The sequence below is a fragment of the Bufo bufo genome, chromosome 11, assembly GCF_905171765.1.
Source record: "Bufo bufo chromosome 11, aBufBuf1.1, whole genome shotgun sequence".
NCBI lineage: Eukaryota > Metazoa > Chordata > Amphibia > Anura > Bufonidae > Bufo > Bufo bufo.
The window spans coordinates 18,892,258-18,916,511 of record NC_053399.1 but is presented as its reverse complement, the minus strand read 5'-3'; the positions used below and the strand labels follow the sequence as shown (position 1 = coordinate 18,916,511).

The 24,254-nt window shown below is 43.7% G+C and overlaps 2 protein-coding genes across 2 annotated transcripts in view; both read right to left on the bottom strand.

The window, feature by feature from the left end:
* Positions 1 to 4,727: 4,727 nt before the first annotated feature.
* LOC120982610 (alpha-1-antitrypsin-like) lies at positions 4,728 to 11,466 on the bottom strand. The gene is made up of 5 exons (XM_040412885.1): positions 11,310 to 11,466; positions 9,869 to 10,587; positions 9,048 to 9,312; positions 5,520 to 5,667; positions 4,728 to 4,936 (listed from the first exon to the last, which is right to left on the bottom strand). Exons 1-5 carry the CDS (start codon positions 11,375 to 11,377, stop codon positions 4,748 to 4,750), a joined length of 1,389 nt encoding a protein of 462 aa, XP_040268819.1. The 5' UTR covers positions 11,378 to 11,466; the 3' UTR covers positions 4,728 to 4,747.
* A 12,493-nt stretch (positions 11,467 to 23,959) lies between these two features.
* The window catches only part of LOC120982609 (alpha-1-antitrypsin-like), a 45,290-nt gene continuing 44,995 nt past the window's right edge, over positions 23,960 to 24,254 (bottom strand). Inside the window, exon 5 of the mRNA XM_040412884.1 lies at positions 23,960 to 24,185. Coding sequence (XP_040268818.1) covers positions 23,997 to 24,185 — 189 coding nt within the window. The 3' untranslated portion in view covers positions 23,960 to 23,996. The remainder of the gene's footprint in view (positions 24,186 to 24,254) is intronic.

Here is a 24,254-nt window from a genome sequence, read left to right as displayed (position 1 = left end):
TGTAAAACTTACATAAATAAAATCGACCGGCTCTATAAAATATCACATGACCTAACCCCTCAGAGGATTACCGTAAAAAATGTAAAATAAAAACTGTGCGAAATAAACCATTTTTTGTCACCTTACATCACAAAGAGTGTAATAGCAAGCGATCAAAAATTCACACGCACCCCAAAATAGTGCCAATAAAACCGTCATCTTATCCCGCAAAAATCATACCCAACCCAAGGTAATCACCAAAAAACTGAAAAAATTATGTCTCTCAGACTATGGAAACACTAAAACATGATTTTCTTTGCTTCAAAAATGAAATCATTGTGTAAAACTTACATAAATAAAAAAAATATAAATAAAATACATATTAGGTATCGCCGCATCCGTGACAACCTGGTCTATAAAAATATCACATGATCTAACCTGTCAGATAAATGTTGTAAATAAAAAAGGTGCCAAAACAGCTATTTCTTGTTATCTTGCCTCACAAAAACTGTAATATAGAGCAACCAAAAATCATATGTACCCCTAAACTAGTACCAACAATACTGCCACCCTATCCCGTAGTTTCTAAAATGGGGCCACTTTTTTGGAGTTTCTACTCTAGGGTTGCATCAGGGGGGCTTCAAATGGGACATGGTGTCAAAAAAAACCAGTCCAGCAAAATCTGCCTTCCAAAAACCGTATGGCATTCCATTCCTTCTGCACACTGCCGTGTGCCCGTACAGCAGTTTATGACCACATATGGGGTGTTTCTGTAAACTACAGAATCAGGGCCATAATTATTGAGTTTGGTTTGGCTGTTAACCCTTGCTTTGTAACTGGAAAAAAAATATTAAAATGGAAAATCTGCCAAAAAAGTGAAATTTTGAAATTGTATCTCTATTTTCCATTAATTCTTGTGGAACACCTAAAGGGTTAATGACGTTTGTAAAATCTGTTTTGAATACCTTGAGGGGTGTAGTTTCTTAGGTTGGGTCACTTTTATGGAGTTTCTACTCTAGTGGTGCATCAGGGGGGCTTCAAATGGGACATGGTGTCATAAAAAACTGTCCAGCAAAACCTGCCTTCCAAAAACCGTATGGCATTCCTTTCCTTCTGCGCCCTGCCGTGTGCCCGTACAGCGGTTTACAACCACATATGGGGTGTTTCTGTAAACTACAGAATCAGGGCCATAAATATTGAGTTTGGTTTGGCTGTTAACCCTTGCTTTGTAACCAGAAAAAAAATATAAAAATGGAAAATCTGCCAAAAAAGTGAAATTTTGAAATTGTATCTCTATTTTCCATTAATTCTTGTGGAACACCTAAAGGGTTAATGACGTTTGTAAAATCAGTTTTGAATACCTTGAGGGGTGTAGTTTATAGAATGGGGTCATTTTTAGGTAGTTTCTATTATGTAAGCCTCGCAAAGTGACTTCAGACCTGAACTGGTCCCTAAAAATGGTTTTTTGAAAATTTCTGAAAAATTTCAAGATTTGCTTCTAAACTTCTAAGCCTTGTAACATCACCAAAAAATTAAATATCATTCCCAAAATGATCCAAACATGAAGTAGACATATGGGGAATGTAAAGTAATAACTATTTTTGGAGGTATTACTATGTATTATAGAGTAAAGAAATTGAAACTTCGAAATTCGCAATTTTTTTCAAATTTTGGGTAAATTTGGTATTATTTTATAAATAAAAATGAATTTTTTTGTCTTCATTTTACCAGTGTCATGAAGTACAATATGTGACGAAAAAACAATCTCAGAATGGCCTGGATAAGTCAAAGCGTTTTAAAGTTATCAGCACTTGAAGTGACACTGGTCAGATTTTCAAAAAATGGCCTGGTCCTTAGGGTGAAATAGGGCTGAGTCCTTAAGGGATGTCTTGAGATGTTGCTTCAGTATTTCCACATAATTTTCTTTCCTCATGATGCCATCTATTTTGTGAAGTGCACCAGTCCCTCCTGCAGCATAACAACCCCACAACATGATACTGCCGCCCCCGTGTTTCACAGTTGGGATGGTGTTCTTAGGCTTCCAAGCTTCTCCTTTTTTCCTCCAAACGTAACGACGGTCATTATGGCCAAAAATTAGAATTTTAGTTTCGTCAGACCACAGGACATGTGTCCAAAAATGTAGGTATTTGTTCCTGTGTGGATTTGCAAACATAAATATGGCTTTTTTATCTTTCTTTTGGAGTAATGGCTTCTTCCTGGCAGAGTGGTCTTTCAGCCCATGTTGATACAGTCCTCGTTTCGCTGTAGTTATTGACACAATCTTACCAGCTTCCGCCATCATCTTCACAAGGTCTTTTGCTTTTGTTCTTCGTCTCTTCGGTTGATATGCAAATGTCGGAGCAAAGCACGTTCATCTCTGGGACACAGAACCCGTCTCCTTCCTGAGCGGTACGATGGTTGGACATTCCGATCTTGTTTGTACTTGTGTATAAATGTTTGTACAGATGAACGAGGCACCTTCAGGTACCGAATCTTGAAACTGCACCCAAGGTTGAGCCAGACTTGTGCAAGTCCACAATTCTCTTCCTGATATCTTAGCTGATTTCTTTAGACTTTCCCATGATGCTACACAAAGAAGCAGTGTGTTTCAGGGGTGCATTTAAATACATCCACAGGTGTGTCTCTAATTTACTTAGATGTTGCCAACAAACCTAACAGAAGCTTCGAAAACATGACATCATCATATGGGCAGTCCAGAATTGTTTAAAGGCATAGTAATCTTAGTGTATGTAAACTTTTGACATTGCAGAAAGTAATAAAAATGCCTTAAAACATTCTCTACTCTCATTATTCTGGCATTTGACAAATTATAATAATTATAGAAATCTAATTGACCAAAAACAGGAAAGGTTTATTCTGATTTCATGTCAGATATTGAGAAAAACATTCATATGTTTCCTTTTATATAGTGTATGTAAACTTCTGGTTTTAACTGTATGTACAAGACTAATATAACACTTGGTAGGATAATTATTCTTTCATATTAGGTAGATATTTTTTGTTGATACTGTGTAACCTTATTTTAACATTTCATTTGCCTTTCTGTGCTTTCATTTTGTATTACTGACCTGATTTTTCCTTTTTTATTTGTGGATTTAGAAGTGGCTGCTGGAAAATAGCATTGACATCCTCCTCATTAGTATCAGTTTTTGCAAGTGAGACAATCAATTCTTCAAATTTTGTAGGGGTCATCTTACCATTCCAGAAGGCAGACACAATGCTAGTTATCTGACATTACCTGGGGGAAGATGGAGGCAGTGACACTTTCCGCTGGTCTATCAATCTTAAAATGTGTGATTATATGACATCTCTTTACATGAACATACAGCCATAGAAAGCATGACCCCCACTGAGTTTTTCAGAGCAGCATCTGCTTCTTGTTCCACTCTTATTAATATAGGAGTTTCCAAGCAGTTGATGCATCTGAAATCTGTATGTCTTAACAGGTGATATTGGTAGTTGGAGTGGAACCACTGCACCAACCATCTGGTTTAACTTTGGGCTAGACCTAAGAGCATTATCTTGGTGATCCTCTGGTATTCACCCTTTAACTCCTACATAGAGATCTTGCCTTAAAGGGGTTATCCAATGTCTAAAACATGCCCCCTAATGCCCAGGCCCCTCATATAGATTATTCCTACCCTGCTCCCCGGCACCGGCGTCTCTTCTGATCCCTGCATGGCCTGAATCTCCCCATCGTGTGGATCAAAACATCCAGCAATGGGGGGAGCAGCCAATAGCAGGCCGTGATGGGGACGAGTCTCCCTAGCATCGCAGGTGACATCATTGGATGTTTATATCCACGTGACAGGGAGATGCAGCTGTGGCCGCGCAGGGATCAGGACCAACACGGATGCCAGGGAGCAGGGTAACTATAATTTACATGATAGCCCAGGGCATTGAGGGGCATGTTTTAGACATTGGATAACCTCTTTAACTGTTGGGGAGCCACCAGGCTTCTACCTCTTGGAACAGATAACCCATGGGAGTCAGAGACACTGGTGCAAACCACCAAGGGAACAGGCATTACTCATAGTCAGTTAACAGGCCAATGTCAGGGCAGACAGCATATGTGCAAATCTGTAAAACTAATTCTAGACCAGGGCCGGCAGCAAAGGGTCAAAGGGGTATGGGTCCGTTCTGACACCAGAGTCAGTAATCTAGCAGAGGTTGCGGCACAGGCAGACAATAGAAAAATACACCTAAACTGGTGAGAAACAAACTAGGAACCTAAAGCTCAGGCACCCTCCCAAAGGGACAGGTGCTTTAGATACCAAGAAATCCACAGCCATTGTCTGGGGAATACTATGGTATGTGCATTGGCCCTTTAAGGGTTGGTGAGAGCACACACTCCCTAAAGACAGGCCCATGGGACATGGAGGAAAGGACTGCAGCTGAAGAACATTGGGAATGGTGCCGGCTGGGTCTAAAGTCAACCGCTGAAGGAACACAGGAACTGATCTGATGAGTAAAGCAGCAGCGAGGTCTGCTCAGAGAATCGGTAGTGGCTGGCACGGGCTGCCATTATAACAATAGGGTATTTGTGCAAGGGCCATCTAGTCAATATGCACCCATTATGATGGGCTGTGTGTCATATAATAGAGAGGAGCCTAACTGGGACCCACATGTTGGCCAACTCATGAGAGGGGAAGAAAATGATCGTCCAGTGTCTAAATATCGCAGAGATGTAAAATATAACAACACTGATAAACCATCATGTTTTATTGAAGGACATCTTAGGAGAGAATCATTTCTGTGGGTTGACAATTCTTCCCATGAATAGAATGCTTTTAGTTATGTAGTCATACAATAAGAAAAGGAAAGGACGATCGATTTTAACAGAATGAGGAAGCATCATGGGGGTTCCCTCCAGTGCGGTGGCACCTGCCGCTTCTGTCCCGTGCTCATTAACATTGAGTACAGCTTTATGGACACCCTATAGAGGTTAAAAAGAAAATCTTATTAAAATCTTTGTTGGATGGATCGATAAATAGATAATTGAGATAGATAGATAGTTGGATAGATAGATAGATAGATAGATAGATAGATATGAGATAGATAGATAGATAGATAGATAGATAGATAGATAGATAGATAGATAGATAGATAGGAGATAGATAGATAGTTGGATAGATAGATAGATAGATAGATTGATAGATGATAGATAGATAGATAGATAGATAGATAGATAGATAGATAGATAGATAGATAGATGATAGATATGAGATAGATAGATAGATAGATAATAGATAGATAGGAGATAGATAGATAGATAGATAGATAGATAGATAGATAGATAGATAGATAATAGATATGAGATAGATAGATAGATAGATAGATAGATAGATAGATAATAGATAATAGATAGATAGATAGATAATAGATAGATAGGAGATAGATAGATAGATAGATAGATAGATAGATAGATAGATAATAGATAGATAGATAGATAGATAGGAGATAGATAGATAGATAGATAGATAGATAGATAGATAGATAGATAGATAGATAAAATTCACCTTAGAAATCTTCACGTTGGGTGCTCCGGTAATACCAGAAAGATCAGCGCTGTCTGAGAAAACGTCTTCTATGCCCAATTTTTTTAATGTTTCTTTCAGGTTGACAGTGCCGGAGACGGAGAATTTGGGGAAACGTAACTTCACAAACCTTTGTAAACAGAGGAGCAAATAAAATGCAGACAATGGACCCATAAAATAATATGCAGTAGTATATTGTAGTAAACACGTCCTCCTCTCTTATACGTATCCCTGCATCAGTCATACAGAACCTCTTTTTTCCAGTACATACACATGGTTTAATGGCCGTGTTATATGGGGAGGTGGGAGCCACAGGGGAACACATGGGACTGATCAGAATAGTGAAGCACATCTCCATATTCTCCTTTATGTATAACTGTGTCCTGATCCTGAAGATTTTGTATTGCTGGTGGTGGACACATGGACATCACCTTCCTACACATTGCTGGTATAGAAGCTATAGGGTTGTGATAATGAGAAATACGTGTTCAAGAGTGACGAACGTACAGAAAGAAACTGTGGAAAGCTCTACATAGAAGGTTATGATGGCTGCAAATTCCTGCCAGTAATACAGTAGTAAAAGAGCATATTAAAAATACAAGCTGCTGAAATAGATAGATAGATAGATAGATAGATAGATAGATAGATAGATAGATAATTAGATAGATAGATAGATAGATAGATAGATAGATAGATAGATAGATAGATAGATAGATAGATAGATATTAGATGGATAGATAGATAGACAGACCGACAGACCAGGGTTGCCACCCATCCGGAAATTTCTGGACAGTTCGTAAAAATAGGCGACTTCTTTCCTGTGTTCGTAATTTTCTGGTTGGCTGGTGGTACTTAGCTAGATTACTTCTTTTTTTATTTTTTATTAATATATATTGTTTTTTAACATACAAACATTTAATTTAATATAATTTAATAAGACGTACATATCCCACCCGCCCCCCTTATTCGTTGGTATAGGTCCCTATACCAACCATTTCTGCCATATTCTAGAAAATCTATATTTTTTCCGTCCCATTCATTTCAATAGGAAGGCTTGGGTGTAATTACATCTGCTCACCACTGCAGATGCAACGGCTAGAAGGTAAACAGTGAAGAGGAGGCAGCGCTGACACCGCGCACGCCTTCTCTTCAAACAGCTGATCGGAGGGGGAGCCGGGTGTCGGACCCCAGCCGATCTGATATTGATGACCTATCCTGAGGATAGGTCATCAATAAATATAACTTGGATAACCCCTTTAAGTGGGTATTATCCCACAGTATGGGGTCAGCATGTAGTCCAGCCTGGGTCCAGAAGGCCCTTGCTTCCTTCCAAACCCTTTCCATCAGCTCAAACAGCGGTATCTTTCTACTTCCCTGTTGTGCCAACGCACCTGCTTCCATGTGCTGAAAGATAGTACTGTTCTCCAACCTTGCATTAATCCCTACTATCATGGACTTATATCTTTGTGTGTTACTCCACGTTATCATGTTTTTTATATGACCGGAAATAAAATATAATTCCAAGTCTGGGACTGATAGTCCCCCCTCCCTCTCATGGATATACAATATTTGTGCTTTTATCCTTGTTTTTTTCCCTCGCCATATCAAATCCATTAGAAGACTGGCAATTATTTTGAATATTTTTTTGGGGATTATTGACGGTGCATTCCACAGAATATAATTCAAGGAGGGTAATAAGCACATTTTCACTAAGGAGATCAGACCTGCCATCGAGACATATAATCTTTTCCATACGTCTATTTTCTTCCTAATTTCTTGTATTTTAGGGATCACATTCAGCTGGACATATTCCTTAGGATTTGGAGTTATTTGAATACCCAGATATTTAACGGGTTCATTGCTCTTCTTAATTTCCAATGCTCCTGGTATAAAATTGTTCAGAGGATCAATCGGGACGCAGGCCAATTTATCTTAAGACCGGCATGCTTGCCGTACTGATCAAATACCTGGAAAATCTTCGTAAGTGATCTATGTGACCCTACAAACAGCATAATATCATCCGCATACAAAGCAATTTTTTCCTCGTGCGCACCAAACCTGAAACCCACGATGTCTTTATCTTGCCTAATCATATCTGCCAACGGCTCCATAGCTATAGCAAAAAGCAGGGGGGAAAGGGGACACCCCTGTCTAACCCCCCTACCAATACCAATATTATCAGAATATTCCCCATTTAGTATAACCTTTGCTGAAATTTCAGTATACAACAGCCTTACCCATGATATAAAGCTATCTCCAAAGCCCATTTTCTTCAATGTTATAAACAGAAAGGGCCATTCTACAGTGTCAAATGCCTTTGAGGCGTCAATGGTAACAATTAGCCGTTCGCCGCAATTTGTGGGTTCAAGATGGGTGTTCACAAAATAGCGCATAACATTATCGGTTGTAGTTTTGCCTGACATAAATCCCACCTGATCCTCATGAACAAGTTCCGAGACCACACTTCTAAGTCTAGCTGCCAAGATCCTGGCCAAAATTTTATTGTCGGTATTAATTAGTGAGATGGGACGGTACGAGTCCGGAAGGGTTGGGTCTTTCCCAGGTTTTAGAATCAATGTAATTAGGGCTTCTCTCAATGAGTCTGGCAACTTCCCTACCTTCCTCGAGTCCTCCCACATCTCCAATAATTTGGGGATTAGTATTTTTTTATATTGAGCATTCACTTCAAACGGGATGCTGTCTATTCCTGGGGCCTTATTTTTGGTGATGCTAGACAGTATTTTATCCACTTCCAAGGCATTTAGGGGGGCCTCAAATTTTTCACTTTGCTCTTTTGTTAGCGTAGAGATAGTAGTAGCCTCCAGAAAGTGTTGTATTTGTATCAAGTTCTTATTTATCTTACTACTATACATATCTTGAAAGTATTCTTTAAGCAGTTCTATTTTAGCCGCTTGTTCAGTGGTTTTGTGGCCTAATTTATCTGCTAAACAGTGAATATATATTTTTTTTTTTATCTGGGTCCCCACCAAGGCCACTAACTTTTTACCCGGTATATGTGCAAAAACATAATTATCCCTCACATAGTTTCCATTCCTTATAATTTTTATCTGTGGGGTTTCCAGTATACTTATTTTCATATCTTTCCGCCTCTTGTTCCATGTCCAGTATTTTTTTCCTTAGCCCTTTTTTATACCCTGCTGTGTATTTTGTGAAAATCCCTCTGATATATGCCTTTGCGGCCTCCCATACTATATTGGTTGCTGCTGAACCTTAGATTACTTTGGTGGTAATCATTATTATTTTACAGCTCAGAGCAAGTGGAGGTAAGGAGTTCTTATCAGTAGATTGAGCTATAGAGCTGTATTACTTATAATCTTGATAGTTCATTATGGTTTTCCAATTTGTCCATAAAAATGTTGGCTGTCTGTGATTTTGAGATAAGTTGTCCAGGAAAAAGAAAAATCGGCAACCCTGAGACAGATAGATAGGTATGAGAGAGATAGATATGAGATGGATAGATAGATATGAGATAGATAGATAATCTCTTACTCATTGCTCATTGATTTCTTCAACTTTTTAATTTCTTCTTTGCACAAATGTTTCTCTATTTCAGACAACTTCCCCTCATTTGGCATGATGATTAAGGCTTTGGCATCTCCTTTATAGGGTAAGGAGACCACAGTGGCGTCATCGTGAATGGCCACATCGTAGTATCCTATTCTGAACATGAAAGGCACCTTCACCGTTGTGTTCTCATTGACGTGAAAATCTTCTTCTTCTGTCGATTCCTCGTCAAATGGTTTTTGCCATTTTGCTATGAAGAAGTGAAGAGAGAATCAGTACCAGGTTAAACAGCCTGACTGGGGTAGAAACAGAGTCAACTAATGCACCAACTCTTCCTGAACCCCTGACCAATACCTTCTGACCAATATTTTGTTTCAAGAATGATCATTTTTTTATTGCTTTCGCCCATCTTATATTTCTTAAACCAGCAATACATATATGATCATTTTTGTCCACAATGTGACCTATCAGTCATCAGTGGGATCATTTGTGTGATCAATCTCACCAGGTACAGGAGACACTAAACTGGCTCATTAGGGGTTCAGTTTTAATAAAATGGCAGCCAATATTTCTATTGATAAGTCCATAGACAAACCTATATGCCACAAACAAGCCTGGCTATCACAGTTTTGGAAGATACTAATATCCAGTTAGACGATTGCATTAACTTAGCAAAATTTATCTCTGACTTTTATCTCGTGTTTGGGCAACATCTCCAAATGTAAGCCGGCACTGCTTTGGGGGGAAGAGGGAACGATTTGCATTACCCTGAGAAGTGGGCTATGTGTTATAAAGTGATGGATTACCTTTGAAATGAATGTAGTTGATGAGGTAAAGAATGGCATTCTCGTCTACACTGTTCAGCAGCTCAGCGATCTTGCCATGGGTGTTCTTCTCCACGTAAGTGTTAATTTGATTCTTTGCTTCTTCTGTGTTTTTGAAATCAGTAGAAAATGCCTCTGAGTGATAGAGCTTTTTGGCCTGATCTAGGAAAGCGTGGAGAATCTTATATTCCTTGGAAACGAAGAGAGCATTCCCAACCCCGAGCTGGACCTCCCGCTTCACATCATTCAGGAGATCCAGAAGATTGTGGAAACATTCATGAATTTCTTGTTCTGAGATCTCAGATGCGTTTAAGCGGAGTCCATTAATGATCTGTGAGCGGGTCTGAGCCTTGGCGCCAATAGACAGGAAAGAAAATGCCATTGAAATACTGACAGGGGAGAAGACAATGTTCTCAGAAGGATGATCTAGAGCTACCTGCCGAAACAGGTCGAAGGAGAATAATGAATTGTAATGAGCTATCTTGTGGCAGGACAAGGACATGTTATGGTGATAGTCTTCTCCTTTCTTGTCATGGCCATCTTTGTGATCATGGTCATGTTTCTGATCATGGTGGTCATCGTTTCCTTCATGATGGCCTTCATGGTGGTCATCGTTTCCTTCATGATGGCCTTCTTTATGGTCAGCAAGGACCAATGTACAAAGCAGAACAGTTCCCAAAATCAGAAGGACCCTCATGTTCCTTAAAGACAAGACATTCTTCACTATAAATACTGTAACTAATAATTACATCATCTATATTCTTTGAGATTTACCCTGTATTCATTGCATAGTTATTGTATATTTAGTTATATTTTTATGTCTTGGTTTTGACTCCTTTGGTTATGCTGCCCAACATTGAATTGCTGCAGATGAAAGCCATCTAAGAATATTTGGGTGCAAGGTTTATAGTTAAATAGGCAGGTAAAAGAAAATCATTACAATTGAGTCATTTATATGTAGATCCTAAGGCAGCTGCTCCACTGTCCAATGATGGCAGCTAAACATATTCATGATGGTGATTTAGTGCAACCCTAGGGACAGAAGGAGCAGCACCCAAGAACTTAGCAAGTAACAAAGATCTACCCACTCAAATGCAGATGTCCAAATACAGTATATTCACCCCACCTGAAGTTATCAGGTGAGCTTCACCTGCGTGTAGGTATCAACACTCTGCCTGTTGAGTTCTCAATCCCGTTAATGACCATAAAATAGAAACTTCAGAAATTGTCCACCATCAGAGTCCATAGTTAGGACAAGTTTCATAGCACAAGATTACATTGACAGAAAAACAAACATCAAGATGGGATGACTGCAAACTACAAGCAACTAAGCCACCAATAGAAAAGAAGATTATCAAAAATTTCTGCAGAAAGACAAGGAGAATTAGCCCCAAATTTAGGAGACTGGAAATATAATACTCACCAGCAGCTTGTGAAGGTCTCCGGGATGTGTGGGATTGTACGTCTGTCTTTGTGAATATATATACACATAAAGTATATTTACTCTAATCATTGTGAAATGATGAGGCTCTTCAACCTTGATTCCAGAGACCTTTTAGCTGACCCTTTGATTCAACTGAGTAAAGTTAAACAGTGGTGCAAGAAATTGGACTCCTCTGTATATCAGTTATGTCCAAAACTAATAATGGGCAAATATGAAAGAACACAACCTTCTTGAATAGAAATGCTAAATGCTCATAAATTCTTGTGTCTTTCTTTTCAACCAAGATGGCTTCCTATCAGTACTTTTTAGATACCAGTCCTGCCTAGACACTCATCCATATGGAAGCCAGGAATGTAGAGTCTAAGTAGATACGTAACTGGATGTATACCTATCAATTGTAGAAAGGATCACAGCACTCCAGGGATGTGAAAAAAAGTAGTAGATGTATTCCTCTCTTCCTGAAAAACCCAACATTTCATCTCCCACCTGGAGCTTTTTTCAAGCACATTATAATATACAAACATACTGTAGTGATTTAAATACATCAAGCACGGGTAGTGACATCATAATGAACATAATTGATAAGTGATAAAATTACCTAAACAATCTAATTGAATTCATCATAGATAAAAATTAATAAAAACACCACAAAGCAGATATTGTGCAAACAAGTACAGCACAATTATGTAAATGACATTGTGGGCGGGGAGAGAGGGACCACTCACCAATCGGAATCCTCCAGTGGATGCATAACTAGATGCAAAATAGTAAGGAAAAGCTGAGTGGTTAGCCATCATGCGTCTAGTCATTTTCATAAAAGAGGAACACAGCTGATTGTCACAACTCCATCTTACTGATACATAGGTTGAATTAAGTGGGGGTGATCCAACCCCTTGTTCCAAAGAACGGACATGTTCCCCAAATCACTTAACCTCTCCCCTATTAATTCACATTGGGTCTTTAAAGATGGGGCCCACTCCAGAGTGGAGCAAGCGCCATAGCAACCGGCTCCCTGCTGTTTCACACAGCAGACACCAGAAGCTAACGTCTGCGATCGGCGGTAATGCTGATCGCGGACATTTAACTACTCACATGCCCTGGTCAAATGTTACGACAGCATCTGAAAGGCTGAAATCCCGGAAGCACATGCTTCCTGTACAGAAGAACCCCCCCTGGCTGAGATCAGGGAAGGCGTTCCATTGCTGTTATAAGCTATAGCCTGTACTAAGCTACTAAATTACTTGTATATTACAACTCAGGTCTGCAGGTGGCAGAAATGAATTGTAACTGATCTTTGTATAGTGTAATGGATAAAATTCCATTATTTCATACAAATTACAATCTGATTATTGCATTTTGGAGTCCAATAAAAATGTCAATTTTTTATATATATATATATATATATATATATATATATATAGTAAAAAATAGAAGAGCAGCACACAATTTATGAGCAGGTGCAATACCTTGAAAAGGGCCACGGACCTGGTCCAGATTAGGTATAAAGAAGGAAAAATCCAAGGCAGCACACAAGTTATCCGTGAAAAAAAAGGGTGTTTATTGACCCATATGTGGACAGCAACGTTTCAGCTCTCTCAATGGAGCCTTTGTCAAGCCATAGTGTTCAGTGCAACATCAGGTGCTTATAAAGCATACAAATTTACAACAATCTCATTACATGATTATACATCAATTATATCAAAAACTGTAAAATATTCCAGTGAACATGACATCATAAAGTGAAATTATACACAGTGCATTCAAACACTGTACTATATATAAAACAGTGTCACAAATAGTAATTAAAAAACATCCACCTACATGATTGTGATACATACATATCATAAGGCAATCATCAATACCAGGTGCCCCTACTTGTGTTAATCACAAAACGATAAAATCTTTAACATATTTACTTCTGGATGTCCCATGTGCAGCGGAAGATCGCAGGACCCGTTCGGCGTCCGGAACTCGGCACTGCGCATGCGCGAGACGAGCTTCATCACGCGAGATGTTCTGGGTATGCGGAGATCGGCGGCCCACATCCAAGATGGCCACACGGCAGCACAGGCGAACTGGGCATGCTCATTCCCCACACTGGGCGGGTAGTCAAGCAGCATACATAGCGGTCATGTGAGGAGTCACATGATACCATCACTAGGCAACGGACCTGTCAACCTTTGTTTATAGAGCTACAGCAACGTAGCATAAGGGGGTACAGCGGACCATTCCAAATCTGTGGCACACACCACTTCTACATGTTGCCGCCTCGTCCCCAAATATTATACACGTTCAGGTCCATCTACCATCTCCATTCACACTTAAGCTCTCCAAGTATGCGGCCTCCATATGGAATACAATCAGAGGCAGCAAATTATGGGGGATCTAGTGAGCACAGGTGCGACCGTGAGGTAACACCCTGTCACAGAATCCCCAATAGGAGAGCCAAGCTAATGCAGTCACACAATACATGAGATCACCATCCCCACCGTACGTGTAATGTGGAAATTCGCTGCCACAGAACGCCTGCGTCACCAAGCACCACCCACAGGTGTGGGTCCCCGACGTCCGCCCCTCCACATCCCAGCGATCAAAAAGCTCGTGTTGATGTTGAAACGCTGTTCCAGTCCTGCCGTCCTCCAGTGCCAAAACATGTCATCCATTGTAAAATAAAGTGTCACTTTGATCTACAAAGAAGTGATGAATATAAAAACAATATTAGTTATTAGCTTAAACTATAGCAATTGCACTTGTACATGACCTTACACAAGAGAGAAGAGGCTCAATTCACCAGAACCCCACAAATAGGACAAAACATGGGACACTACACATCACTCGGACAACCCACATCAACAGACATACCTATAGGAAAACAGACATACAACATGAACAGAGACATCACACCACCCTAAAATCAACATTGAGCCCTGTTGGTTTAAGAGTCTTTAACTCATAAATCCAGTAGAGCTCCCTTCTTTTCAGACGTGTCGTCCTATCCCCACCCCATCTGGGTAAGGGCACTTGTTCTAAAATCCTAAATTTTAAATCCCGTTCTTGATGGCCTACATCTATAAAGTGCTTGGGAACAGGTAAGTCCAGCCTCTTCTTCCTTATGGTATATCTATGTTGATTCAACCTTGTTTTGACATCCCAGGTTGTTTCCCCGACATACCATAGTCCGCAGGGACAAGTTAGCAAGTAAACAACATAGGATGAATCACATGTAAGGTATTGTTTAATACGGACTGTTTTCCCAGTGGCTGGATTGACAAAGGAGTCACCCTTAATCATATAGGGGCAATTGACACAACTACAGCACGGATAACAGCCCCTCCGTGTGGAGCCAAAATACGTGCTGCAGTCAACCTTCCTGGATCCAACATCTGTTCTAACCAATTTGTCACCTAGGTTTCGGCTTCTCCGAAAGGAACATAATGGCGGTATTTTGAATTCGTCTATATGGTCAAAACCACTGGCCAAAATCGGTCATGTACCGAGGTCATGTACAAGGTCATGTACAAGTGCAATTGCTATAGTTTAAGCTAATAACTAATATTGTTTTTATATTCATCACTTCTTTGTAGATCAAAGTGACACTTTATTTTACAATGGATGACATGTTTTGGCACTGGAGGACGGCAGGACTGGAACGGCGTTTCAACATCAACACAAGCTTTTTGATCGCTAGGATGTGGAGGGGCGGACGTCGGGGACCCGCACCTGTGGGTGGTGCTTGGTGACGCAGGCGTTCTGTGGCAGCGAATTTCCACATTACACGTACGGTGGGGATGGTGATCTCATGTATTGTGTGACTGCATTAGCTTGGCTCTCCTATTGGGGATTCTGTGACAGGGTGTTACCTCACGGTCGCACCTGTGCTCACTAGATCCCCCATATTTTGCTGCCTCTGATTGTATTCCATATGGAGGCCGCATACTTGGAGAGCTTAAGTGTGAATGGAGATGGTAGATGGACCTGAACGTGTATAATATTTGGGGACGAGGCGGCAACATGTAGAAGTGGTGTGTGCCACAGATTTGGAATGGTCCGCTGTACCCCCTTATGCTACGTTGCTGTAGCTCTATAAACAAAGGTTGACAGGTCCGTTGCCTAGTGATGGTATCATGTGACTCCTCACATGACCGCTATGTATGCTGCTTGACTACCCGCCCAGTGTGGGGAATGAGCATGCCCAGTTCGCCTGTGCTGCCGTGTGGCCATCTTGGATGTGGGCCGCCGATCTCCGCATACCCAGAACATCTCGCGTGATGAAGCTCGTCTCGCGCATGCGCAGTGCCGAGTTCCGGACGCCGAACGGGTCCTGCGATCTTCCGCTGCACATGGGACATCTAGAAGTAAATATGTTAAAGATTTTATCGTTTTGTGATTAACACAAGTAGGGGCACCTGGCACTGATGATTGCCTTATGATATGTATGTATCACAATCATGTAGGTGGATGTTTTTTAATTACTATTTGTGACACTGTTTTATATATAGTACAGTGTTTGAATGCACTGTGTATAATTTCACTTTATGATGTCATGTTCACTGGAATATTTTACAGTTTTTGATATAATTGATGTATAATCATGTAATGAGATTGTTGTAAATTTGTATGCTTTATAAGCACCTGATGTTGCACTGAACACTATGGCTTGACAAAGGCTCCATTGAGAGAGCTGAAACGTTGCTGTCCACATATGGGTCAATAAACACCCTTTTTTTTCACGGATAACTTGTGTGCTGCCTTGGATTTTTCCTTCTTTATATATATATATATATATATATATATATATAGACAGTGACCGATCTCACACATAGTTCGGTCCATACCCCTATTCCACCACAGGTGAGACCAGCTGGAGGTACTCAGGCTGGCATAAAGCACCTCCCAGGGTGTCAGTAAAAGGGGGGAGTGTGTTACTCGTGGACAGAGGCCTGGAAGCTCTGGGAGTGTGGTCTCAGCAGGGCAAGGCTGAGGGGCCACGAGGCTGGGTGGTAGCTTGGAGTTGGGGGACGCAGCAACGCCTGGGAGGGTCACAGGGCCAGAGTCAGGTCGACTACTGAGCCTTAATACCCCACAAGAGACATTAGACTTGAGACAGTGAGTGTACTGTGCTCTGTACAGCCAGGAGGCTGTGGGACATTGGCTGGGAAAGCCGCATCGGTTCACAGGGTGTGAACTGTACCTAATAGTTGAGTCAGGGACGTTAATGTATTAGTTAGAGCCTGGACGGGCGAGTGTTTATTGTTTTGTTGTTCTGCTTTTGCTGGTTTGCCACAATAAATGTTTGGACCTTAAACTTGGTGTCCTGAAGCCGTATCATTGAGGATGATCCCCTGAAAGAAAGCTACCCCTCACAATATAAATTCAAACCAACCCCCCTTTCCCAAAAATCAAAATAAACAATGAAAATTTAATATTATAGACATCACCGCATCTGAAACTGTATCCCATAGAGTGGGATGTTGTAATGGAAAAAAAAAATCTATATGGCTCATTCACAGTTTTTTTATTACTTCAGCTCCCCCCTAAAAAAATAGATAAAAAGTGTAATGACTGTATATAGGGACAGATGAGGACAGTGAGTCCCTGAACTGAACTAGAACCCAGCCTGCTATCCCTACCTACTTGCAGTATAAGCCAATACTATTACTCTTGTCATAAGACTATGAAACCAATAGATGACGCTGTTCATGAGTAGTGTAGATCGCAAATTTTCCATGCAAATGGTTTTTCAGCTTAAAAACAAGGCAGATTCTGCTCATTTGCATGTCTTTCCCATATGCCCATGTTTATGCAAATTAGTTATTACATGACAAAACTGTATAGAAAGGTTATTGAATATTATGTTAGGACAATCAGAAAACTTTGTCTCCCTAATGATATTGATCTAGGTGCACAGGTCCACCCAAGCCATCCAACAAATCTGAAGTAACTTTGAGGTTTACTGGCTCTCAGTCAGATGAGAGCTGGTTTGGAATGTTTCATAGTGCACAAGGCTGCCATTGTAAGATATGCTGGCTGTTATCTGTCTCATCAGGGCCGGTGCAAGGAATTTTGCCAACGCAAGCAAAGCTACATTTTGGCGCCCCCCCCCCCCCCCCTCCCCGCAGCTCACCTGGCCCTAGTCCTATCTGCAGCAGCTGGCTTCTCCTCTGTGTGGTCCTGGTATCTTCTCTCTGCTTCAGACAAATCGCTGGTTTGAGGATCATATTTTTCGCCCTCTAAGACGCACCGGCCCATAAGACACACCTAGGTTTTATTTTCCATTACACCTCAGGTCAGACCAGCATTCAGACCCCCAATGTTAATCAGAGCTCAGATCAGACCCCCAATGCCTCAGATCAGACCCCCATGTCAGCCATCAGCCCCCCATGTCAGCCATCAGCCCCCATCTATCAGCCCCCATGTCAGCCATCATGCCCCCATGTCAGCCATCATGCCCCATGTCAGCCATCAGCCCCCTATGTCAGCCATCAGCCCCCAGCTATCATGCCCCCATGTCAGCCATCATGCCCCATGTCAGCCATCAGCCCCCTATGTCAGCCATCATGCCCCATGTCAGCCATCATGCCCCCATGTCAGCCATCATGCCCCCATGTCAGCCATCATGCCCCCATGTCAGCCATCATGCCCCATGTCAGCCATCAGCCCCCTATGTCAGCCATCAGCCCCCAGCTATCATGCCCCCATGTCAGCCATCATGCCCCATGTCAGCCATCAGCCCCCTATGTCAGCCATCATGCCCCATGTCAGCCATCATGCCCCCATGTCAGCCATCATGCCCCCATGTCAGCCATCATGCCCCCATGTCAGCCATCATGCTCCCCCATGTCAGCCATCATGCCCCCCATATCAGCCATCATGGCCCCCCATGTCAGCCATCATGTTCCCCCATGTCAGCACAAATAAAATAAAATAAAATAACTTACCTCTCCTGCTCCTGGACACCGACGCTCCTCACCACCAGTGTTCTCTCTCTTCTTCCTTGTTCTCAGCTGTCAGCTGTGAAGGCTCCGCACAGTGAGGTCACATGGTGCACAGCCCTTTACAGCAGACAGCCGAGCGGAGGACCAGGAAGCGGTGAGTACAGATCCTTCACCGCTTCCCAGTCGTCCGGTACTAATGAAGCACTTCATTAGTATTCGCCCCATAAGACCCAGGGGCGAAAAATACAGGGTATTTAAAAAAAGTTTCATTTTTCCGCGTCCCCCCCCCCCCCCCCCCGTCTCTGCGCCCTAAGGCAGCCGCTTGGTCTTCCTTATTATAGCGCCGGGCCTGTGTCTCATGGATAGATTGTTGGCTTCCACATACCTGGCTTTTGGAATATAGCCTTTGTGTGGTTGTTTATTGTATGTCATAGATAATTGGAGTCCAAGACACATCCAGCCATCCTCTTAATGCTTTTTTTTTAAACCATTTTAATGGGGTTTCCATCAATTTCTAACCTTTTTTTGTGAACCAGACACCCTCTTCTCTTCCGAGCAGGGGGTGCCAAGGGTTCTCCCATTGCCTTCCATTGTGCTCGGGTGCTCGGTAGAACACACGAGCATACCGATGTGTTTGGCCCGAGCACACGAGCACTTTGGTGCTTGATCAACACTATATACTATATCTCCTTAAGGACAGTGGCGGATCCAGAGCCTGGTCTAGGGAGGGGCACTTCCAGATTATTTTCTGTCCGCCGCCACAAAACAATGGTGCTTATAGAACAGACTACACAGTGTAGAGGTATACTGTATATTGTGGGGCACAGTGTATGCTATATGTGTATAACATAAACATATTTCACATGAAAACTTACAGTTACTTGACTTGGCCCTTGGGGATCTCGGACGCCACTTCAACACTTTGGCCGGGGGCTCGGCGGAGCTGATGTTGTGCTTTATCCTAATGAGAAAGATTTCATAATAAGGTGGTGGTGCTGCTACTAGGGGGTCATACCATGGGGCCCTCCCAAGTAGAAATAATTGTCATATTGTGACAGTGCAAAAAATACCCCCTTGTAATGCCCCCAGTTGAGCTAATGTTCCCATAGTGCCCCCATAATGTGCCAGTATAAAATACCCCTATATAGTGCACCCAGTAAATGCCTCCATAGTGCTCCTCTCCCCCCTCCCTCCTAGTGCCCCCATAATGTACCAGTATAAAATGCCCCAGTAGATGCCCTCAGTGTCCCCCATAATTTGCAAGTATAAAATACCCCTTCTTAGTGCCAGTAATAACAGCCCCCCCATCATGTGTCAGTAATAACAGCCCCCCATCATGTGACAGTAATAACAGCCCCCCATCATGTGCCAGCAATAACAGCCCCCCCATCATGTGCCAGTAATAACAGCCCCCCCATCATGTGGCAGTAATGACAGCCCCCCATCATGTGCCAGTAATGACAGCCCCCATTATGTGGCAGTAATGACAGCCCCCCATTATGTGCCAGTAATGACAGCCCCCATTATGTGCCAGTAATGACAGCCCCCATTATGTGCGAGTAATGACAGCCCCCATTATGTGCCAGTAATGACAGCCCCCCATTATGTGCCAGTAATGACAGCCCCCCATTATGTGCCAGTAATGACAGCCCCCCATTATGTGCCAGTAATGACAGCCCCCATTATGTGCCAGTAATGACAGCCCCCCATTATGTGCCAGTAATGACAGCCCCCCATTATGTGCCAGTAATGACAGCCCCCCATTATGTGCCAGTAATGACAGCCCCCCATTATGTGCCAGTAATGACAGCCCCCATTATGTGCCAGTAATGACAGCCCCCCATTATGTGCCAGTAATGACAGCCCCCCATTATGTGCCAGTAATGACAGCCCCCCATTATGTGCCAGTAATGACAGCCCCCCATTATGTGCCAGTAGCCAGAGCCCCCATTATGTGCCAGTAGCCAAAGCCCCCCATTATGTGCCAGTAGCCAGAGCCCCCATTATGTGCCAGTAGCCACCAGTATTGTACACAAAAAAGATAAACACTTATACTAACCTCCTTGGCAGCGATGCGATGCAGGCCTCTTCCGGCCTGTATCCCACGCTGTACGGCTCAGGCGGCGCGATGACGTCATCGCGCCGCCTGCGCCGGCCTCTGATAAGCTGCCGGCCTAGTGCCTGCAGCCTATCAGAGGAAGGGAAAGGGACACGCCTCTCCCTCCTCTGCCTCAGCACAGTCATTTGTATCGCTGTCCTGAGGACGGCGATACAGATGACTATGGAGATGAACGATTCCACAATGGAAGCGTTCATCTCTCTGTGCCCCGCCGCTGCTCCCCACTTCTGAGCAGCTCGGGGGACGGGGGGGCAATTGCCCCGTTGCCCCCCCCTGGATCCGCCAGTGCTTAAGGAGTGCACCTAATTGATATGAGGAGTCTTATTGGCCAGAAAACACTCCTCTGGAATGGTGGGGAAAGGTTTATGTAACCAGGGGCGTAGCTAGAAATGCATGGGCCCCGTAGCAAAAAAAAATTATGGGCCCCCCCCAGCCCCCACATATCTATCGGGCCTCCCACCACCCCTTCCAGAGCTCCCACACAAACACCCATTCTAGATCTCCCACCGCCATAAGCAGTTTCACACTTGCAAGTAGTTTCACACTTACGGCAGGACAGATCCGACAGGCTGTTCAGCCTGTCGGATCCGTCCTGCCACTATTTTGCCTTGCCGCCACTCCATCCCCATTGACTATAGTGGAAACGGGGACGGAGCTCCGGTGCAGCGCGGCATTGTGCGGTGAAAGGCTGGCGGACGAAAAGTACTGCAAGTCCGACTTTTTCGTCCGGTGGCCTCTCACCGCGCAGTGCCATGCTGCGCCGGAGCTCCGTCCCCATCCCCATAATAGTCAATGGGGATGGAGCAGCAGTCCAGTGAAATAGCGGCAGGACGGATCCGACAGGCTGAACAGCCTGCCGGATCCGTCCTGCCACAAGTGTAAAAGTACCCTTAATCTGTCATATAAGGGGGCGGGGGGGGGGGGGGGTAAGAAACCCCAGAACTAGAGTGTGCCCCCCAAAAGAAGGAAAGGGCGCCCTCCTTATCACTGCTGGCATCTCTTTTTAACTTCAGATCATCAGACTCTCACTTACTAATTACAGCACACACACCCTGGCCTGTAGTGTCCACCATCAGACAGGGGAGGGAAGAAAAGAAAGCCCAGAACTAGAGTGTCAGTGTGCCCCCCAAGTTGGGGGGCACACTCTAGTTCTGGGGTTTCTTCCCTCCCCTGTCTGATGGTGGACACTACAGGCCAGGGTGTGTGCTGTAAATTTGTAATTAGTGAGAGTCTGATAATCTGAATTCTGAAGTTAAAAAGAGCTGCCTGCAGACCTGCAATGATAAGGAGGGCGCCCCTTGCTTCTCTTGGGGGCCCCACTCTGCAGGCAGCTCATTTTAACTTCAGAATTCAGATCAAGTATCTCAGAAATCATAAGTTCTTTGGGTACACCCCCGGCCCGGCGCCCTCCACCGCCTGAGTCCGCCTCCTCCCTCTAGTTACAAGGAGGAAATCTTTCCTGCGCTTTGGCGCTGGTGCCTGGCTCCGCCTCCGGGTGACATCACCACAGGTCCTCCACTCACTCACTCTTTAGTATCCCCTCCACACTAAACTCCGCCCCTCTTGTAATTGATCACATGACTGTGACATCCTCGCAGGTCCTTCAGCCACTAGGATCGAGCAGCTATATATCAGGTTCTGGTCCGGTACGTATGTTCTCACTATTGTAGCCTGTCCGCCATCCTCCTGCAGCCTCTGAAGTGTGTTATGCTGTTTTGCAGCAACTGGAACACAAAATTGCATAATACACGCTGCTGCTGAACCTCTTTTTTTAAAGGATGTGTAGCAGAAATAGTGTGGTACTGTATTAGCCAAAATATCCATGTGATGTTACATGGTTTTGTGTTAAAAAAGGACAAAAGTATTATTATACAGTTTCCTATAGCCATATTACAGCTGCCATACCTGCACCGCCAAGTTCTGCTGAACTGTATCCAACACTACAGCAGACCTCACAGAGTGGCCAACCCACAGGTACGCCCCCGTTCCGGCCCCCTCCACCACCTACCTCATCTTCTGCCCGTGCGGCAGTGCGCCCCAGGCCCGCCTGCTCCAGTCCTGACCTGACTACTCCTTGGCTTCCCTCCAGCCAGGCCCGGGCCGCGGACCGCCCGCGCCCCGCCCACTACACTGGGCAGGCGGTCGAGCCTGGCTGCCTGTGTGTGTTAATAAAAAAAATAATAATAGATGAATGCGGTCCGGACGGGCCCCCAGTGGCGTAGGGCCCCATAGCCACTGCTATGGTTGCTATGGCGGTCCCTACGCCACTGGCACAGAGTGAGGTCACAGAGTGCGCAGACATCCTCACACTGTGCGCGGGTCACAGCACAGTGTGCAGTGCCTGCAGGAGTAGACCAGAAAGCGGTGAGTACACAGTCCACATAGGAAGCTCTGCATTCACAGCTTCCCGCTCCTCCTGTACTAATGAGTGTTTCTATAATGGAAGTGTTCATTAGTTTTCGCCCCATAAGACGCACTGACATTGTACCCTCACTTACATTTAGAAGAGGCGCTGGATACGCCGAAGTTATGGAGAGGTCAGCGCCTCTTCCTAACTCCGGCAGATCCACAGCCAGCTTAGAGCTTTATTAAGACTGGCGTATTGCCCTTTAATGTTTTAGTTATGGTCTAAAGAGGTTCTCTAGGATGCAACAATTGATGACGTTTTCCTATGATAGGTCAACGGTCACCACATACCTCCACCGATAGGCTACTGAGGGGTTGCAATAGCACGTGGACTACAGAGCTCTGTCCACTGAATAATATTAAGGTCTGGTTACTACAGTGCCTATTTCTAGCACTAGTCCTACTTCCAAACACCTGATCAATGGGGGTGCAGGTTGATGACCCCACGAAATTCCTCAGAGCTGCAGCTAATCTTTGTAGCCAGTCTCCACCATGAAAGTTAGAAGGGAATGCTAAATAGCCCCCCTCCCCCACCTCCATCAGGCTGGCAGCAATGCGATGCAGGCCTCTTCCAGCCTGTGTCCTGCGCTGTACGGCTCAGGCGGCGCGATGATGTCATCGCGCCGCAGCACATCCATCTGTGTCGCTGTCCCGAGGACAGCGATACATATGACGATGGAGATGAGTGCTTCCACAATGGAAGCGCTCATTTCCCTGTGCCCGCCAATTGTCACCAGGGCCACCTGAGGAGATCGCCTCACCTCACGTAATTGGGCAACGACCCCCCACGCTACGCCACTGCCCCTAACAAAGAGTTATGTGTCATAGACTTTGTAAAGGCTTATAAATGGAGGAGTTTGATGGGACCTACCCACTCGTCTTCGGGAAACGTGTCTAGTAGTTTGATGAGCAACGCCCCAGTGTCCAGCGGTCATTTACCGCGTTACCCCTGAATTTTTTGGCATCTTCCTGTGATCACCTATTATTCTTTCTGTCCCCTTGTCTTTTATTTCTTACCCCAATTTCTATAATAGAAATCTCTATGGACTTTATGGAGCGGCTGTGAACTGACGGCTGCTTCCTTCATTAGGATCAGCAGAGGAGCTACAGGATTTCATGAGAAGGGAAAAAGTATCTGAATATCAAAAAATAAATAATAGCCCTGATACATTGTAATATTTTATTAAAGAAAAGTTTAGGAGAGAATCATTCCTGTGGGTTGGCAATTCTTCCGGTGAAGAGAACGCTTTGAGATTTGTAGTCATACACTGAGATAAGGAAAGGACGATTAAATGTAATACGAGGAGGAAGCATCATGGGGATTGCCTCCAGTGCGGTGGTGGCTGCCGCTTCTGTCCCCCTCTCATCAACACTAAGTACGGCCTTATGGATAGCCTATGGAGGTTGAGAGAAAAAAAAATATTACATTTTCCAGTGGATAGATATTTATTTTGCTAACTTACA